We start from the raw sequence: 19808 nt of genomic DNA on the forward strand, positions 1-19808 counted from the left end.
TAGCTAATCAGCCGACTAGACAGTCAGTGCCTAAGCGGCTACTTAGCTGGCCGGCCGACCGCCAAGACCACCAATTATGGTGCTACGGCGACCGGCCGGTGCTTAACTAATGCCTAGGTACCAATTAATTGTCGCCTAGACTGGATTTTTGCAATCTTGCTATTTACAGAGCATGTAAATGATTTAACTTCAATGACATTTGTCTGGTTCTCTACTATTCTATGTTATACTATAACATATAAATATTAATATTTCACCTAAAAATTACCTTTTTTTTGTGCTAATTAAAATTCTTGAAAGAAAAAAAGAATGTGTACATACCGGTATCTACGGTCATAAGGAGCTATGACAAATGTGTTAAGCTGAGCAGATTCTTCACCCATAACAGTTCCAAAAGCCGGCAAGAGGCTGCTGGAAACTGAGGCCAAGTTTCTTATTTCTCCGCTTCGTCGTCGCCGGTAAAGAAATAACATCGGAGACCTCGTTTCCGGCAACGGAACCGGCGATCGTGCTTCCGGTTTCCCCATCTTTGAAAACGGAGATAGATATATATTGTTTATATAGATATATATAAACAATATATATCTATATATATAGTATGGTGCATGTGATACTGGGCAAATTTTGGTGCATGTGATACTTTGCAAATTTTACTGTAGATCATGGTCCAAAATGGTGTTGTTTCTTTAAAAAAAAAAAAACAATACCCATTCTGCTTAATTATATTAGTTTTATTTGTATAATATATTCAGTTTCATTTTATATACATTGTAGTTTTATTTCAGCACAACTAAAGTTTCATTCGAGATTATACATACAATAGTCTTATTACAATGGGATAATTCTAATTCAACTATAGTTTCATTGGAAACTCAATATGTTAAACATGTTATTCAGTTTCTTTTTATACATACTGTAGTATCATTTTAACAAAACTAAAGTATCATTTGAATTCAACTGTAGTTCTATTTGACAATATACACTCAATATGTGAGTCATGTTATTCAGTTTCTTTTTATACATACTGTAGTGTCATTTTAACAAAACTAAATTATCATTTGAATTCAATTACATTTCTATTTGACAATATACATTCAATATATGAGGCATGTTATTCAGTTTCATTTTATACATATTGCAGTTTTATTTCAGTACAACTAAAGTATCATTTTAATTCAATTACATTTTCATTTGATAATATAAACACAATATGCGAGACAAGTTATTCAGTTCCATTTTAGATATATTGTAATTTTATTTTGCTATAAACACAAAAAAAAATGGTATTTGTTAAAATTTAACGGCTGACGACGCCATTTTTTACTATAGTCCACGGTATAACAACAGGTGATATTGTGATTTATTATTGTTTATTATTATTATTATTATTATTATTATTATTATAACCATTGGTATTATCGATCGTCCCATAATACTGCGTACTACAAATATATAATTATGTCGTTGTTTTGGACCTTCATTTATGGTGATTCATAGGAATCATAGCAATAAAACTATATAATTAGTTAAAACCAACGCAAGATTCACCTTGTTCCCACCTTTGGGAATTTCCCCATACACCTCTAGCGGCTCTAAGTTAGGCAACTCAATCAAGTTGATCAGATAATTTGTTTAATAACTATAAAATTTTAAGTTTAACTGTTCATGGAGTTGTTTATTAATCTTCTTGATTTAAACCAGTTAATTATGAGTAACCTAGATTTTTTTTGAAAGAATGGGTAACTTAGATTAGTTTATATCATTGCGTTCTTTAGAACAACTAAGATTACAAGGTGGACTTCATCCAAAATGCACAATCGATTAGTGGCGGTGAGTTTTTTCATAAATCAAAATTAATGAAGTCGGTCCACATTAATTATAACTAACGGTAGGTTTTTTTTCTTTTTCATATAAAATTCAAATTGGCACCTCCATATCTGTCAAAAACCCATGATGAAGGGCAAAATTTAAAACCATAAAATTATAAATTTGACTCTCAGCTAAATACTCTATCTTCTTGATTTAAATCAGTCAACTAAGATTACAAGCCCTTGGATATGATAGTGGCCGCAGGTTTTCTAGTCACTCAAAATTCACCTCATTCCAACATTTTTTTGGGGTGAATTGATGCTGAAACTGGTAATACTGTAATATGGTTTTTACTTTTTACCAAGTGTAACAGTAGTCAACAAATATACAAATGATCATTTTCTCTTAAAGCACCAATATCTTCAACCTCAGAGCCATTACCCATAAAAACTTTACTTCCTCTCTTCCCAAACCTGTTTTCTGCATTCAATTAACACAAATTAAAGAATGAGATTTCACACTTCCATTGATACAATGTTCCATTGCATTATTAGAATAACCTTTTTCTTCAGTAAATAAGGACTTATTAATTACCTGCTATACTCAAAAAGCTCTTCAATTGAATTAGGAAGGTGGATCAGCTTGCCTCTACTTCCATCTTTTAGTTCATCATCATTTGGATGATGCCCGTGTATAATCACTCGTGTCAGAATCGTTCCTGTTGATGCAAATGTTGTGTGGTTTCCTGTAAGTTTTCAAGAAGATTAATGGTAGAACATAGAAGACATCAAATTGGAACTTCTCCATCATGGCTAGCTGTGAACTTACTGTTTTCTTGTTGGTTCTGTCCTCCATTATTGCTTTCTGGTACCTCAGCTTCTGCACTAACCTGCAGATTAAAAAACAAAAACACAAACATCTTAGGAAAGTATATGTTGTCTTTATTGTAGTTGATTTTGGTTGCATGTTTGTGTAATGGCTGTACACATACACTCTTGTGCAGGTGAACAATTTACCTCGTTTTCGTTCGGGTCACCAAGCAAGTCTGCTACAATTGGTATCTCATCTAATTCCTCCTTTTTTAGTCCCTTCAAATGCTGAGAATGGATAAAACTTTTTGTCAGGATGGTAAGTTGCTAAAAGAAAATTTGTTGGGCAGAGGTCTGAAGGGACAAATCCAGCATCCTGCCTTTTGAAATGGGGCGCTGGCTGTTATGCAGGTATAAGGAAATAAAGTTGTGTCTTTGCTGTTAGCCGTAACTTTTGGTGTAGTGGTAAACGCTTGATCCTAACAGAATTGGATATGCAGGAGTGGAGTTTACCTGAGAAAAATTGGAAAGAATTTTCTTGCCATCTTCAGTAAGGGGTTGCAGCAATTGCTTGAAATGGTGATGACTGATACGGATGACCTGAGAAAGCCTCCTGCTTCTCACTGTGAATGGCTGTGGGATGTTAAAGATCACACCCACTTCCCCAGCCATTTGTGTAGCTCCCAGTTTTGACAGGAACTGTTTACACCAATTGCAGATAAGATCAGATCAGAAGATCATATCATATCAAAAACAGTTGCTGTCAAAACTCGGACCTCCAGAAATGGCTGGGGAACTGGGAGTGATATTTAATATCCCGCAGCCATTCACAGTGCGAAGCAAGAGGCTTTCTCAGGTCATCCGCATCAGTCATCATCATTTCGAGCAGTTGCTGCAGCCTCTTAGTGACGACGGAAAGAAAATTCTTTCCAATTTTCGTCAGGTAACTCCGACGACAACATTTCATCTACTCACTGTTATTTAGTCATTCCTTATGTTTGTTCAACTCACCATCCCGAAAAAATGTCTTGTGCTCAGCATTTGAGGGGACTACGAAAGGAGGAGTTGGAAGAGATACCTATGGTAAGAGAGCTTCTGGGAATCCAAACAATAATGAGGTAAATGTATGTTCACCTGCACAAAAATGTGTAGAGCAATCAAGTGAACACATGGAAGCGTTGAAAACCCGTATTAACAACCAAACCAAACAGGAATGCACACATTTCCTAAGGCAATTTCTTTTCTCCTGCAGATAATTGCTGAACCTGAGGGACCAGAAAGCAAAGAAGGACAAAAGCAACAAGAAAACAGTAAGCTAACTAGCCACATCGTTCAAAATAGGAAACAAAAATTCTCTAAGAGGAATACTTTTACACATGCACTATTATTGCATCATCAGGAACATTTCAGACAAGAGTGATAATACATGATGAACTAAAAGAAGATCAGAACATAGAGGCAAGCTGGTCCACCTTCCCGATTCAATTCAAGAGCTTTTCAGTATTGCAGGTAACAAAGCCTTAAATCCTTAATTACTGATAAATATAATTTAATGAATTAAAATGATTGGTTTATGCAATGAAACATTATATGCACGTGTCAAATCTCATTATGTGTTGAATGCAGAAAAAAGGTTTGGGAAGAGAGGAACTAAAGTTCTTATGGCTAATGGCTCCGAGGTGGAAGATATAGGTGCTTTACGAGAAAATGATCATTTGTATATTTGTTGACTACAGACAGATACAGTTAGCAAAAACCATCTCACAGTATTTACCAGTTTTGGCATTAAAACACCAACACATGCATCAGAGTCAAAGAAAATAGGAGAAAATGCTCCTTCTGTATGTTCTTCTAAAGCTTTCTTCTTGTTCTCAATTGCAAACCATGTGAATGAAACAACAGGCATTGGCAGAGCTCCCAAAAATGGGATTTGATAAATTCCGTATTAGCCGGAGCACAATCTGGCTATTGGTTACCCGAGGCTCGACGACGAAAAAAGTTTTCCTTCTAGTCCAGACTCCAGAGCCTTGTCTTTGCACTTTCCTTAGTAATGACAGAAAAATTATTAAATTTAAATAAAACTAGAATGTAATTGGTTATTAATAAGCAATTTGATTCAACAATGATGATCTTATTAACTTCAGCCAGGAACCTACAAGCTGAAAGATAAAGTGAAGTTCAAATTCAAATGCAACACATCAGAAAACCTCCTTTATTCTCTTTGGACAAAATTACAATAAATGATGCATATATCAACTATTGGATTCCCGTTTTAGTCCCTCAACAAGATGACTATTGGATTTTCCACTTTTGTGGTAATCAACCTCAAAAATCAATTACATTTAATACCTAACGACTTTGAAAACTTGCCACTTTTATCCCAACAAGAACAAAATTTAGTGCCTGACTATATATAGGACTAAAGTGGCAAGTTTATTTTAAAACTCATCAAGTGCCAAATTTTGATTGATTTTGAAGTTGATGATTGGAAATACAAATGAAATAGTTGATTAGTTAAAGATGGAATGAACTCTTTAAATAAAACTACCCAGTAATATGGAGCTCAACCACAAGTTTCATACCTTGGCTTTATAAGTTTATAATAAGCCCAAAATTTAAAAATTCCTCAGTCACTTTCTTCTTAGAGCTTACAACACTGTCCTCTTCAAGTCTTTGAATGCATTTAGAGATTTCGGCACCTTCTCCTTTAGAGAGAAACCATCGAGCTTCCCACACATTCTTCTATACTTTAGAGCTTTCCACACTTTCTTCTTTAGAGTTTTTCACACTTTCTACTTCAACAATTTTCACACTATCTTCTTCAAAGTTTACAACTATTTCTACAAAGCTTTCCACACTTTCTTCTTCAGAGCTTTTCACACTTTCTTCTTCAGTGTTTTTCACATGTTCTTCCTCACTACAATTTCTTCTTCAAAGCTTTCATTATTTGGCAATTCAACCTTGAAAAGTAATTGAAAATGAGTACAAAAATAAATAATTAAAAATTAGAAGGCAGTAAACTAATATTTTGAAATAATGAACAAGAATTAGAGAGAAACCTTAGTTCCAACTTTACGAACATGAAGTGGACAATTTGACGCTCCCTTATTGTTTACAGAAGAAATCTGTTTTGCAGAGGTCACAAGAGAAGAATAACAACATTCTAACACGATTAGCTTCAGTGTTCCAATTTTTTCAAAATTAGTTGGAATTTGTTTCAATTCCCAACAATATCTTAAGACCAGGCGCTCCAAAACTGGGAAATGATTAGAATTTGCATCCCAATGTTTGAGATTTGTTCGTGAAATAAGAAGTGCCTTTAATTCCCGAAAACCTTGCTTCGATGGTTTCCACTTTGAGCCACAGAAAGCAAAATCTTTTAGTTTAAGCACCTCAAGGTGCGGCAACTCGCCAATTGTGTTCATCTCCTTCCATGGAAGATAAGTATAACGAAGTGTCAACTTCTTAAGGTTTGGTGGAAAACCTGTTGGAAGGCAAAAGCGTTCGACCCTTCCTACTTCAAACTTCAACTTCTCAAGTAGATGTAATTGCACAAGGCTTTTTAGATGGCTACGCTCCAAATGGCCTTCAATGTAAATCCCAAGTTCCAATAGGTTTGGAACCATTTTGAAGTTTGGTTTTTCGTCGGAGCTAGCAACTTTCAACCAATAAAGAGTTTGTAGATTGTTTTTGACTAAGCAAGGGAGATACTGTGAGCATCTCTTGTCAATATGAAAATGCCTCAATTGTGGCAAACCCAAAATATCACACGGTAGGTGCAAAGGACATTTTTCTATCCAAGAAGTAACTATGAGAGTTTGCAAATTTTTAAGCTTGTGAAATTGAAGCTCATAAAGAGAACCAATGGTACTTAAAGACAAGTATCTCAAATGAACCAAATCTGTTATTTCACAAGGCAAGCCTTGTGACCATTTAACTAATGATAAATCCAATACTCTTAGCAATTTCAAACATGGGTATACCAACCTGCATTTGGAATGGTATACATCTTTACCGAAGCAAAGAACTGAAAAGATTTTATAGGGAGGGCAATTTCCATAACTTGCTTGAGTGATTGGCCAATGACTTGTTTGACAGCTTAACCAATGACTAGCTTTTGGAGCACGGTTGTCATTGATAATGCACAAAGCATTCCCCTTTATTGCTTGTCTCACACAAACCTCGTGCACTCGATCATGAACTTTACATGATTTAACTTTGCCATCAATACTTAGCTCATTAATTTGAACTAAACCTCTATTAATGAGATCATGCAAGTAACTCTCTGCCACTTCTTCCAAACTCATATTTTCATGTGGCATTAAAAGTCCCTCTGCAACCCATAAGTTGATTAATCTCTTAACGGGAATGATGTTGTCTTCAGGAAACACACCAAAATAATGAAAGCAAGTTTTCAAGTGAGAAGGTAAGTAGTTGTAGCTCAATAAAAGTATTTTTGAAATTCTGTTGTCATTATCATATCTATCAACTCTATCCAAAGTTTCTGCAACATCTTCCCATATTTCTAGAGACTCTTTTTCTGTTGCCAAAAGTCCAGCAATCACAACTACGGCTAGCGGTAATCCACTGCAACCAAAAACAATCCTTTCCGCAATCCAATGTTTGCTCAACATCTCTTCTATTTCCACGGATGGAACCCATTGGCTTTGCCTAAACACTTTCCTTGAAAATAATTCCCATAGATTCTCTAAACTTTGATATTTCACATGGTAAGGATTTGTACTCAAGTATTTAGCCACCTTTGTGAACCGAGTAGTTACTAACATTCGGCTTCCATTAAAATTCTCTGGAAAATATCCTTTGATGGCATCCCATGCAGCAGTGGTCCATATATCATCCAAGAAAATTAAATATTTCTTGCCCATCAAACTTGTGCATAATTGCTTAGCTATTTGAGCATCGTCTAGGGTGTAGATTTCACTTGTTATTGGTGAAACACAACGTAATAGACCAATGAGAATCTCTTTGAGGTTAGGAACCTGAGACAAAACTACCCACGCTCGAATGTCAAAGCTAGCAATAGTAGTTGGATGTCCATAGACTCTTTTGGCTAATGTAGTCTTTCCTATGCCTCCTTCCCCAACGAGTGGAATAACTTGTAGTTTCAGCACAGGGTTTTCAACATATTTCCGAAACTTGTAAATGTTAGTTTTCCTCAAAATGGTGAAAACTGATCTCATAAAGTGTGAATAACAGAGGCGGTTAACTATCTTCTCAATATCAGCGTGGAATCCTACAATTACTTCATTCTCAAGCTCTAAAGCACTTTGGTAGGTATCCCAAACTCCCTCATCAAGGTCTAAATCAGTTCCTTTTTTTATCATCAGGATCCATTCTTCAACTTCCTCAATTTCTCTTACCATTATTTTCAAGGTCCCATGAAGATGCCCACATTTAGCTTCCGAATAGACTAGTCCCAGTTTAGATTTTATTTCATGCTCGTCATATATTCTAACAACTTTATCATATATTCTACCAACTTTATATTCAAACCAGCTGCCATTCCGCATTTTCGTCTCACACCCCTCCTCCAAAAATGCTTGCAGAATGCAGAGCTTCGCAGACAGCAACTCGATGGTTTCGAGCAGCCACACCTTCATTCCTCCAGCATCGAAAATCGAAACTAGTTTGGGCTCCATAAGGTCTTGCTCTACTATTTTGATTAGAGTGGTTACAGCAGATAAAGCCATTCTGATCTATTGAACTTCAGTTCTCTAAAGTGTTTCTGGAATTCCATCATATCATATCCGAGTTATTAATTAGTCTTGATCAATTATATATAGAGCAAGAAATTAAATGGGATGATTATATAATTAACAGAGATGGTGCATATATGCAATGCAAGAAGGGTTAAAATCTAATCTGCTAGCTGAATTATTATAGTATACTCAGCAAAACCATTATATTGCATCTTCGAGCGAGCTAGTTTTTAAACTTCATGTGATTATATTCAACAAAAAAAATGCAAAGTTTGTTACCATTACAAGTTTTCAATTTGTTTTTCAATTGTTTGCATGCTGAGGGGCTATCTATTATATTTAAATTTTAATAAAGGCATATATATTGCATATAGAATCTGCTATATATTAATTGTTTGTATGAAAATGTTTTATATTACAAATGAAAACATTTTCATAGCATTGTGTGCAATTTGCCCAGCATGAATTATCTACCTAGATTGAGTGATGTTGGAGAAAGTATGAAACATGCATACCTTAATTAGGTTGATGACGATATGCTGAGTTGTTGAATTTATGCCAACTTCAACTACTCACAGGTGTTCCTGAATTGAAACTCAGATGGTATGAGATGAGAGTTAATGAGCAAGCAGAGATGAAATGAGTATAGCAGAGAGGATGAGAGTTATACATATCTGATGAATTAATAGTTGAAATGGCAGGGCAGGACTATGTAATTTATACCACTCACATTTTTTTATTTATCAAAGAAATCGTCAAAGCAACGAAAAATCATTTGTAATCTTTAATTGGACTATAAAATGTTAGCATGGTTGGCGTGAGAATTATTATATGTAGCATTTCATATTGCATGTTCTATTATAAATAGACAATGTTAGAATAAATTAATTAAAATGCATATGCATGATCTCTGTCACCATTTCCAACTTGTCAATTATCTGTACACTTCGATAAATATTTAATTGAGAAAATGATAGTTATTATGGTATCCTCAGCATCTTCCAGTTTCTAAACTTGATGTGATTCAACAAAAAATAGAACCATTACAAGTTTTTTAATTTGTTTGTACGCTGAGGGCCTATATATTATATTTAAATTTTAAAGGCATATATATTGCATATAAAATCTGCTATATATTAATTGTTTGTATGAAAATTTTTTAAATCTATTATATTGCAAATAAAAATAAAATTATTTTTACGGCTCTTACCAATATATATAATCTCACTGAGTCATTCATCTCCCAAACAGAGCCCAAGTCTTTGTGAATATATATATATATATATATTAGTGATCATATGAGAACATGAGAATTGAGAATAAGTACAAAAGACATGAATGAGATTAATTGAAAAAATTAAAAATCTCGTGCGCATATAGAACATTATGCAGTGTGCATATTAATCATTTGTTCTGTCATTTTTAATACACTAGATTGGTTCACATATTCTTATGGGAAAGTGGTGAACATGACCCTCTCACTCTCTCTATATACACAACGAAAATGAGATAAATATTTATTATGAATTTAGTTAGTGAATAAATGTGTACGTAGCAGCAAAAGGTAAAGGAATTGAGAGGGCAAAACATAATAATGCTAAACTAAATATATATATGAAAGCAGAAAAGGAATTGAGTGATGTTGGAGAGAGTATAAAAGATGCATACCTTAGGTTGATTGATGAGGATGGAGATGGAGTTAGTTGTTCAATTTATGGAGTAGAGCAGAGAAAATGAAATATATGGCAACTTCAATTCAACTAATCTCGATCAGGTTCGGTGTTTCTGAATTGAAACTCAGATGAGATGAGACTTACTGAGATGAAATGAGAGTTGAGAGAGATGAGAGATCTGAGTTACGTTGTTGAATAATTTATGAAGTATGTAGAGCACAGAAAATAAATGCCAACTTGAACTATTCTCAGATCAGATCAGATCAGAGTTATTGAGAGAGAGAGAGAGCAGAGATGAAATGAGTATAGTTGAGAGCATGGGATTGATTGAGACAGATCTGATATATGAATTTTATATAAGGTTAGGTTGACTTTGAATGAGAACACTACATCAATCTCAACCCCATCATGTGATTCATGTCCAGGCTTTTAGTAAAAAATAGGTTTAATTTCATAATTCCAACTATCTTGTTTGATGTACGCATCCGATAAATATGAAGTTTGTCAGAACTTTCCAAACTTAACGTCTTATATTTGTATTTCTTATCTCCAAGGATACTTTTCCTGATTATCCAGGTACGTTGGAAAAGTAAGTTGCAACGAAATTCACTGAACTCCTGACATGTCCGGATATGTCAAAAATGCATATTTTTTGCTGCGAAAGTAATTGGAATTTTTTCAAGCTAAGTTCCAACAATGTCTCAAGACTAGGAGCTCCAACACGGGAAAATGATCATCATTGCATTTCAATATTTGAGATCCAATCGCTCAACAAGGAGTACCTTTAATCCCTGAAAATCTCATTTTGTTATCTCCCACTCTAAGCTACAAAAGAAAAATCATTTAATTTGAGCACTTCAAGGTTGAGTAATTAGCCAATTATGCTATGCCCTTGGATATGACAGTGGCCGCAGGTTTTCTAGTCATTCAAAATTCGCCTCATTCCAACATTTTTTTTTTGGGCGAATTGATGCTGAAAGCCTGAAACTGGTAATACTGTAATATGGTTTTTACCAACTGTAACAGTAGTCAACAAATATACAAATGATCATTTTCTCTTAAAGCACCAATATCTTCAACCTCAGAGCCATTACCCATAAAAACTTTACTTCCTCTCTTTCCAAACCTGTTTTCTGCATTCAACACAAATTAAAGAATGAGATTTGACACTTCCATTGATACAATGTTTCATTGCATTATTAGAATAATAACCTTTTTCTTCAGTTAATAAGGACTTATTAATTACCTGCTATACTCAAAAGCTCTTCAATTGAATTAGGAAGGTGGATTAGCTTGCCTCTACTTCCATCTTTTAGTTCATCATCATCTGGATGATGCCCGTGTATAATCACTCGTGTCAAAACCGTTCCTGATGATGCAAATGTTGTGTGGTTTCCTGCAAGTTATCAAGAAGATTAATGGTAGAACATAGAAGACATCAAATTGGAACTTCTTCATCATGGCTAGCTGTGAGCTTACTGTTTTCTTGTTGGTTCTGTCCTCCATTATTGCTTTCTGCTCCCTCAGCTTCTGCACTAACCTGCACATTAAAAAAAAAAAAAAAAACATCTTAGGAAATTAAAGTATATGTTGTCTTTACTGTAGTTGTTGTGTCTGATGATTTTGGTTGCATGTTTGTGTAATGGCTGTACATATACACTCTTGTGCAGGTGAACATTAATTTTACCTCGTTTTCGTTCGGGTCACCGAGCAAGTCTGCTACAATAGGTATCTCATCCAATTCCTCCTTTTTAAGTCCCTTCAAATGCTGAGAATGGATAAAACTTTTTGTCAGGACGGTAAGTTGCTAAAAGAAAATTTGTTGGGCAGAGGTCTGAAGGGACAAATCCAGCACCCTGCCTTTTGAAATGGGGCGCTGGCTGTTATGCAGGTATAAGGAAATAAAGTTGTGTCTTTACTGTTAGCCATAACTTTTGGGATAGTGGTAAACGCTTGATCCTAACAGAATTGAATACGCAGGAGTGGAGTTTAATTTACCTGAGAAAAATTGGAAAGAATTTTCTTGCCATCTTCAGTAAGGGGCTGCAGCAATTGCTTGAAATGGTGATGACTGATACGGATGACCTGAGAAAGCCTCTTGCTTCTCACTGTGAATGGCTGTGGGATATTAAAGATCACACCCACTTCCCCAGCCATTTGTGTAGCTCCCAGTTTTGACAGGAACTGTTTACACCAATTGCAGATAAGATCAGATCAGATCAGAAGATCATATCATATAGTTTGCTAGCTCTGATCTTCTTTCAATTGTTTCAGTTCTGGTTATTGTATTGTAACTACTAACCTGTTCTGTCCCATTTATGTATGCTAAAACATCCTGCAGTTGTAAAAGGTTGTTTAATTTACTACGATGCAGAACGAAAGGGAGCCAAAGGAGAAGATTAATTGCAGCAATAGTACTAACCACTTCACCAGATACAATGACATAGAAATCTGTTGGTATTTCATTCTGGATAATGATGTCAACTTTGGGTGGAAAGTATTCTGCTTTTAGTTCACATACCTGTGTATTAACCATAAATAAAGAAACACAGGTCACAACCATATTTTGCTAACATCTCTATTCTCTAGTTTGCAAATCAAGAAATGGATTTCAAGGGCAACTCCAGCCAAGTTGGTCAGATTGTTGACTTGGTAACAATGTACAATGTTATAAGTTTGACTCCCAGCGGGAGCAGCCTATTGGCTTTCTTGGTTTAAACCGATCAGCTATACACAACTTAGACTAGTTTATCTACTGAGATTTAGGCACTGCACACCCTTAGATAGTGACTGCAGGTTTCCTCATAACTTGAAAAAGAAATGGATTTCCAAGGCAACTCCAGCCAAATTAATCAGTTTGTTGGTTTGGTAACCACAATGTTATAAGTTTGATTCCCATCCTAGTAAAAGCAGCCTATTGACTTTCTTGGTTTGAATGGATCAGTTATAGGCAACTTAGGCTGATTTCTCTACTGAGATTTACGAGTGCACACCCTCAAATAATAACTGCAGATTTCCTCATAACTCAAAAAAAGAAATGGATTTCCATGAATGCTTGTGTGATGAATTGAAGATGGAAAGAAACATGTTACCAACTGAAGGATGAAGTCCTCAGAAACACCCTTGAATAGGTATGTGTTCTCAATAGTTGAACAAAACAGGTGCTGAGCAATGGCAGATCTTATAGCCTTGGGCAGATCTTCCAGCACTTGTTGCTGCAACTCTGCTGTCTTAAATTTCAGTGTCACATGAGCCACCATTTGCTCTTTCAACCCTTCTGGAAGTCGATTCTTGCTCGCATATCGCAGCGTATTATTGATCGCATCTCTCTGCACACAAAAACCCAACCATTGAAGTATGCAAAAAGGCTAAGCAACCTTAATTGTTGGGAAGAATAAGGATAAGTACCATGGAAAATGTTCGAGCTGCACTGTGGACAATAAGGTTAGTCATGTTTCCAATCAAGTAAGCTGTGAGGCCAATGTTGAAGAGCATGTAGAAGATGGTAAAGATCTTCTCTCCAGTATTCACTGCATACAAATCTCCATAGCCAACTGTAGCTAGAGTGACAATGGACCAATAGGTAGAGTAAGTGTAACCAAGCCATAAACTTCTATCCTTAAAATCTGGAACCTTAGATCCTATCCATGTCCTGTCTGAATCATGGTAGTGAGTTGCAAGCCAGAAGTAGAAGCAGCCCGCCGAGTGGACCGCGAATAAAGTCACCTATAATCCGTTAAAAGTTCATTCAATACAATATGTTTCGTTTTAACTAAGGGTGTGTTTTGAAAGCCGGAAAATGATTTCTGGAAAATGTTTTCTGGAAAATGAGTCATTTTCCGGAAAACAATTTCATTTTCTGTGTTTGGTTGCATCTTGGAAAACTGTCTTTGTGTGTTTGGTTCATTTTTCGGAAAATGAGTGAAAAATGAGTAAAATTGAATAATTATATAGTTTTATTATTGTATTTAAAATATTAAAATATATAACATAATAATATTTATTAGAAAAAGAAGGAAAAGAGCATATAAAAAACATATAGATACATTGCATATATTTCATATATACAAAAACCATATAAATACACATCAACTGAATAGAGCTAGCATTGCATTTGAGAATTGAATGTCACTGGCGGCCGTCCCTCGCACCGTGCCAACGTCGGAGTGATTTTCCATTTCCGGAAAATGACTTCCGGACTTTTTGTCCGGAAGTTGTTTTCCCGAAAAAAGGGGTGATTTTCCGTGATCAACGGAAATCATTTTCCGTTGACCACATTTTCCGGACATTGCCAAACACCAAAAGCCCGGAAAATGATTTCCGGAAATCATTTTCCGGGTTACCAAACACACCCTAAAAGTAATTTAAACTATAAGTAAGATTGCACATACACATATTAGCTTGAAGGTTCTAGTCCAGAAATAGCTGAATCGAGTGTCCTTCTCTAACCGGGAGAAGAAGGCACTGACGCGGCGGAGCCGCCATAGCCGAAGCAAGTTGAGAAAGCCGAACACCACACCACGGTGCGCTTTGCCGGTGATTACGTGGTATATGGTTTGGAAGGGCAGAGTTGAAGCTATATCCATTGGGAAACCAAGATGTGTGACATACCTTTAACCAACACCAAATATTTCTTTCAATATCATATAAAAATGTACAAGTTATATTATGCATATATGATATGCTAATTGGTACCTCAAAGCAATTTTCTTGTGGTCATCCACAAGCAAATAGGTAGATTTGTCCAAGTAAGCTACAAAGAAAGTGAGGATAATATCAATGCCAAAGAAAGCATCCACCACCAAGTCAACGGGTTGAAGAGACCCCGTTGCCACCTTTCTAAATGCCAGCTCGAATGGGGATGACCAAGCCGAGTACACCACTAAGATCACTAGAAATACTTGCCACATCCTACAATATTAATATAATGTTAAAATTGATTATAAATCAAATCAATTAAAAATAAAAACCCTCCGGTCAGATACCATGATGGGAGGAGGGTGGGGTTTTTTTTTATAATTTTAATTTATTTAAAAAAATCAATTGATCTGAAAGAATGGGTTCTTGGTATGACTTTTTTTTAAAAAAAATTATTGTTATGAAAATACTAAATGTACTCTTAATGAATATTACTCCCGCCACATGTATATATTTTATTTTTTCAAACAATCATCGTAGGATACTTCATTGGAAGTAGAGAATGGAGTATGGGCATCTTGAAAAGGGGGGTTTTGCTTGGATTTTACAGGTTGAAAGGTTAGGTAGAAGAGAGAGAATAATTTTGATCTTTGTAAGGAAACATTGGTTTTTGTCACATTTGTGAACATCTCCAATAAGGAAATCTTGGATTTTGTCATATTTGTGGGCACCATTGCTTTTATTGAAGTTGCTCCCTGGTGCGCGTTATGCATATTAGGCACGTTAATCTGACACCCTTTTTTTTCAAGTTTTGTTTTTCTTCTATGTTTTGCTTTTTATTTTTTTCTATTGAAGATGCTCTAAGATGGGAGTAGATGTAGTATTGTTGTTATTGTTATCATCTACTTGGCTTTCAAATGGACAAAAGCCAATCCTACTAGAAATAATTACGTACACTCCTACTAGAAATAATTACATGAGTTAATTTTATTTTGGGTCCTAGATTTATAGGTGACAATATATTTTTAATCTTTTTTTTTCAGATCGTTCTCTTTGGTTTTAGTATTATTATGGTATGATCATTGTTGATCTTCCATCAACAAAATCGTTTAAATTCTATAAAATACAAGAGCATTTAGGTATTCAATTATGAATTTTTCAAAAAATAAATAAAAATAAAAATATAGCGGGTCAATCCACTTTGTATTATTAAAAATTGAAATGTCTTTATATTTAATTATATTTTAATATAATAAGACCAAAGGATGAGGTCAAGATATTTTTAAAAAAAATGACTAAAAGTTGACAGTCACCCATAAATTTAGAACAAAGAATAAAATTAACTCTAATTACATAGTCAAATATACTGTAGGTCCAAAATTGATTAATACAATAAAAAAAAAATATTTATCACACTCGTAATCGGACATCTTATAATTCTTATTTAGCGTTGTCATTAACGTGAGGGAAAATTATATTAATGATGTTTTCTAATCAACTACTAATAAATGCTGCTCCTTTAAAGATTATCTCGCTATTTTTTAAAGATTATCTCGCTATTTAATATTTTTAGTAAGCAAAATTTTTACAATAAATATCAATATTTCAGCTGAAAATTACTGCTTTTTTAGATTTCTTTATGCTAATTAAAATTCTTGAAAAAAGAAATAAAATAAAAAGAATTTGAAGGTACCTGTATCTACGATCATATGGAGCAATGACAAATCCTCTGAGCTGAACAGATCCTTCCCCCATCACCGTACCAAAAGCCGGCAAGAGGCTGCTGGAAACTGAGGCCAAGTTTCTTATTTCGCCGCTGGAACGTCGCCGGTACAGCAACGGCATCGGAGACCTCGCCTCCGACAACGGCACCGGCGATCGTGCTTCCGATGAGCCCATCTTCCAAAACGGAGACTTCTTGCCTTAATTTTCCGTTTACAATTTAGTAATTTACATTTGTTGTCTGAGTTCATTGGGACGATGAAATAATGAATAATATATAGCATGAGGACATTGACATGCGGGGTTATTATTATTATTATTATTATTATTAAAAACATATTATAAATATATAATTATTTTTAGGTAATGAGAAAAACTCGCAATTATTATTAGAGAATATATACTGAATAAATCACACTCATATGCAATAACCTGCAAATCACATAAAAGGTAAATTACACTAGAAAAATTATATACATTTTTTTTTTGAAAAACAGAAAAATTATATACATTGATTTGACTAAGATGATGTTAATAATAACTTTATTTTTGGTTGGTGAGTGAAACAAGCTATAAAATTAGTTAATTTCAAAGATAATACATTTTTCAAGCTACCATATATGCATTATTGATTGGTTGACTTACTAGCTAGTAGCTAGCGATCCTAAAATGACGGTAAATTAATATTTTATTTTGTTATTATATTTGAGTTATTATATTTTCAAGCTACCAGCCTACCAAGCCTAACACAAACTTAGATAGCGTTTAGTTCAAAGGATTTAATAAACGAAAGAAAGGTATGCGATATGATAAAATATTTAAAGATATATGAGAAACGATGATGGAAAGGTATGGTGTGTTATGAAATAATACTACAAAAATATTATTTTTTAAAAATTTAAAAAGCACAAAAATGAAAGGAGAAAGGAGATGGTTAGCTTGAGTCTAGCTTGTGAGTTGTGATACACACATCTTTAAACCTTTATTTAATTTGCTACCTACCAATGTGCTATGAGCGTTGTAGTCTAGGTTTCCTAAGATAAAACAAGTTACGGTTTAATATTTGAGCACTCAAATTAAATGAATAAACCCGGTGATCTAAAACACAGCTTTGAACAAGGCAATTTAGAGGAGGAAGATGAGCAGAGGTTTTTGAGAGCAAAAAATAGGATACTCAACAAAGCTTATATAAGAGATGAAGGATTAAATAACATTTATCTTGAGATATTATAGTTAGACTGACATCGCCTCTAAGAGAACGAAAACTCATTTTCTCTCGAGATTCCCCTTTTCTTGCTAAAGACTTTGCATACTAAGATGCAATTAATTAAGCTCGATAGGAATTATATTAGGCTTTAACCCTTTAGCTTACCTTAACTGAACCCAATCGATCGTATCCTTCTCATTCAATCCAATTCCATACCCTCTACTTTCTTACCTTCCTTATGAGAAAGGGGCCGTGAGACTTATTTCTTTAAAAATTATAATTAAAAAAAAAAAAAGGAAGAATAATAGAAAGCCCTCACTTTGCCAAAGACCTTGTGGTGCGGCATGAAGTGATTCTCCCAAGTGGGAGGTCATGGGTTCGAGCCTCAGTAGGGGCAATGTTGACTTTGTTGGGCTTCAGTAGGTTGAGAAAATATATGGACAGATACTACATGTAACAGGGTCAATAGTATTCAAAAAAAAAAAAAAAAAAACCCTCACTTTATCAATGGGACATTTTGATCCCCTTTTCCTCTCATCATCCCCCGATACTAGTTCAACGCAAGGAAATGAAGGATTCAATAGCATTTATCCCCCGGTTCTGGTTTAGAGAAGGGTCAACGCAAGGGATGAAGGATTAAATAGCATTTATAATGACGTTTATAGGTTTTGGGTCAACGCAAAGAGATGAAGGATTAAATAGCGTTTATCATCACATTTGACATTGATAGGTTTTTGAAGCTCTTCTAGCTAGTGTCGACGTACACGACTCAAGCTTTTTCAGGCCCGTTGTTCAATTAAATCTCCTAAACCGGTTAAAAAGTTCAATTAAGTCCAAAATTCCTTGTTTGGCACGTTAGTACTTTCTAATGCTGACATGTGTCTCTTTTTTTAATTTTTCCTATGTCTTTTATTATTATTATTATTATTATTATTATTATTATTATTATTATTAATTTATTTATTTATTTATTTTAATTCTTCATATAGCCATCGATGGTAGACAGAGCTGTACTCATTCAAGGATAGCCATGGCTGTTCGACGACAGCCACGACTGTCAAAAACGATGCTTGGGGCTATCCAGTAGCCATGGATGTTCTAAAAGTCGTCTTTAAGGGCAACCGTGGCGGCCAGATAGCCATGGCCATCATTTTTTTTTACAGTCGTGGTTGTCCTTGGATGAGTACAGCCGGTGGTTGTATTAAGAATTAAAAATAAAATAATAAATAAAAAATAAAAAATAAAAAAGCTAAGAGACGCACTTCAGCATTAGAAAGCACTAAAGTTGAAGAGAGTTAAGAATACCATCAGGTTTAATTTTTTCCCCTCAAATTGCATTATATTCGTTAGATTTTTCTAGATGGATGACTAAAATTGGTTATTAATTTTCTCATATATATATAATTTGACACCCGGTTGCACCCCCACATGGGAGGGGTGGGTCCGAGCCTCAATGGAAGCGATATTGACTTTTGTACTTCATTTGGTTGAGAAAATAGTTATGAACAGATACTACATTGTAACATAGTCAATAGTACTCAAAAAAAAAATTATATATATATATATATATATATATATATATAATTTGACTTAGAAATCATGCTAACATAAGCAAATGTGCAACTGGGAATTGTTAAAGCTAAGATGACTGAAAGGTTGCATTATTGTTGTTTGTTAATTACAATGCTCTATCCAAGTCAATGATCAACAGTTGAGATGGCACTGCACCAAGAGCAAATTTGATGACTATATATATATAATAAATCAAACATATATGTAATTGAGTTTTTAATCTTTTGATTTGATTATTCAGTATTTGGAGTTTTAGTTATTCTTGATATATTATATAAGTATCATATTTTTTTTATTTGTTAATTTATGCTAATATGGATGACACGTTAACATATCATACAAAAGTAATTTTATATGAGTTAATTATATATGTGAGCGCAAGTATTCCAATTCGTTATATTCCTCCATACCATTTTGTAAGCCTATTATTTCTCATCCTCGACACAAATAATTTTTTTTACAAAATTCTATATTATAAACATTATAATATAGAATTTTAATTTTTATATGATAAGAAGAATTATTATCTAGCATAATTTTTTAAAAAAAAATGCATTGGACATAGTAGGTATTGTGTTTCAAAAAAAAAATTAGCTTTTAGCAATTGTAATTAGTTTTTCTTATAATTTCTTATGTTATAATTAGATTTTAATATCAA

At 34.3% G+C, this 19808-nt stretch overlaps 3 protein-coding genes across 10 annotated transcripts in view; all 3 read right to left on the bottom strand.

Annotated features, from left to right (window-relative positions):
- The window catches only part of LOC116005947 (potassium channel KAT3-like), a 29620-nt gene extending 29237 nt beyond the window's left edge, over nucleotides 1-383 (bottom strand). The window contains exon 1 of the mRNA XM_031246181.1: nucleotides 322-383. Coding sequence (XP_031102041.1) covers nucleotides 322-383 — 62 coding nt within the window. The remainder of the gene's footprint in view (nucleotides 1-321) is intronic.
- Nucleotides 384-2001: 1618 nt separating this feature from the next.
- On the bottom strand, nucleotides 2002-10255 carry LOC116007602 (potassium channel KAT3-like). Of its 7 annotated transcripts, XM_031248321.1 has the most exons (7): nucleotides 5201-5516; nucleotides 4393-4661; nucleotides 3630-3752; nucleotides 2826-2906; nucleotides 2638-2698; nucleotides 2404-2554; nucleotides 2002-2282 (listed from the first exon to the last, which is right to left on the bottom strand). In XM_031248321.1, the coding sequence occupies exons 3-7, from the start codon at nucleotides 3657-3659 to the stop codon at nucleotides 2186-2188; spliced, it is 420 nt and encodes a 139-aa protein (XP_031104181.1). In that variant the 5' UTR covers nucleotides 3660-3752; nucleotides 4393-4661; nucleotides 5201-5516; the 3' UTR covers nucleotides 2002-2185. The 7 variants fall into 7 exon arrangements, 4 of the variants coding, with proteins under 4 accessions (XP_031104181.1, XP_031104180.1, XP_031104179.1 ...); XM_031248320.1 differs by lacking the exons at nucleotides 2826-2906; nucleotides 3630-3752; nucleotides 5201-5516 and adding exons at nucleotides 8854-8922; nucleotides 10007-10255; XR_004095297.1 differs by lacking the exons at nucleotides 2002-2282; nucleotides 2404-2554 and adding an exon at nucleotides 5678-8325 and having other exon boundaries at nucleotides 2681-2698; nucleotides 3697-3752; nucleotides 5201-5578.
- Nucleotides 10256-10814: 559 nt separating this feature from the next.
- On the bottom strand, nucleotides 10815-16597 carry LOC116007604 (potassium channel KAT3-like). Of its 2 annotated transcripts, none has more exons than XM_031248325.1 (12): nucleotides 16343-16597; nucleotides 14707-14922; nucleotides 14403-14622; nucleotides 13420-13737; nucleotides 13104-13340; nucleotides 12434-12532; nucleotides 12314-12346; nucleotides 12010-12195; nucleotides 11699-11779; nucleotides 11491-11551; nucleotides 11258-11407; nucleotides 10815-11137 (listed from the first exon to the last, which is right to left on the bottom strand). In XM_031248325.1, the coding sequence occupies exons 1-12, from the start codon at nucleotides 16546-16548 to the stop codon at nucleotides 11070-11072; spliced, it is 1875 nt and encodes a 624-aa protein (XP_031104185.1). In that variant the 5' UTR covers nucleotides 16549-16597; the 3' UTR covers nucleotides 10815-11069. The 2 variants fall into 2 exon arrangements, with proteins under 2 accessions (XP_031104185.1, XP_031104183.1); XM_031248323.1 differs by having other exon boundaries at nucleotides 10815-11144.
- Between the last annotated feature and the right edge of the window lie 3211 nt (nucleotides 16598-19808).

The sequence above is a fragment of the Ipomoea triloba genome, chromosome 15 (assembly GCF_003576645.1).
Source record: "Ipomoea triloba cultivar NCNSP0323 chromosome 15, ASM357664v1".
Lineage (NCBI taxonomy): Eukaryota > Viridiplantae > Streptophyta > Magnoliopsida > Solanales > Convolvulaceae > Ipomoea > Ipomoea triloba.

What these genes read in the sequence shown, in the direction of transcription:
- LOC116007602 (XM_031248320.1), bottom strand. Translation starts at nt 4,524, where the DNA reads ATGCCTGTTGTTTCATTCACATGGTTTGCAATTGAGAACAAGAAGAAA. An exon ending in ACAGAACCAACAAGAAAACA is followed by an intron (nt 2,555 to 2,637) that starts GTAAGTTCACAG and finishes GAAAACTTACAG; the next exon opens with GAAACCACACAACATTTGCA. An exon ending in GAGCTTTTTGAGTATAGCAG is followed by an intron (nt 2,283 to 2,403) that starts GTAATTAATAAG and finishes TGCAGAAAACAG; the next exon opens with GTTTGGGAAGAGAGGAAGTA.
- LOC116007604 (XM_031248323.1), bottom strand. Translation starts at nt 16,548, where the DNA reads ATGGGCTCATCGGAAGCACGATCGCCGGTGCCGTTGTCGGAGGCGAGG. An exon ending in TCATTGTATCTGGTGAAGTG is followed by an intron (nt 12,347 to 12,433) that starts GTTAGTACTATT and finishes TTACAACTGCAG; the next exon opens with GATGTTTTAGCATACATAAA. An exon ending in GTGACCCGAACGAAAACGAG is followed by an intron (nt 11,552 to 11,698) that starts GTAAAATTAATG and finishes TTTAATGTGCAG; the next exon opens with GTTAGTGCAGAAGCTGAGGG.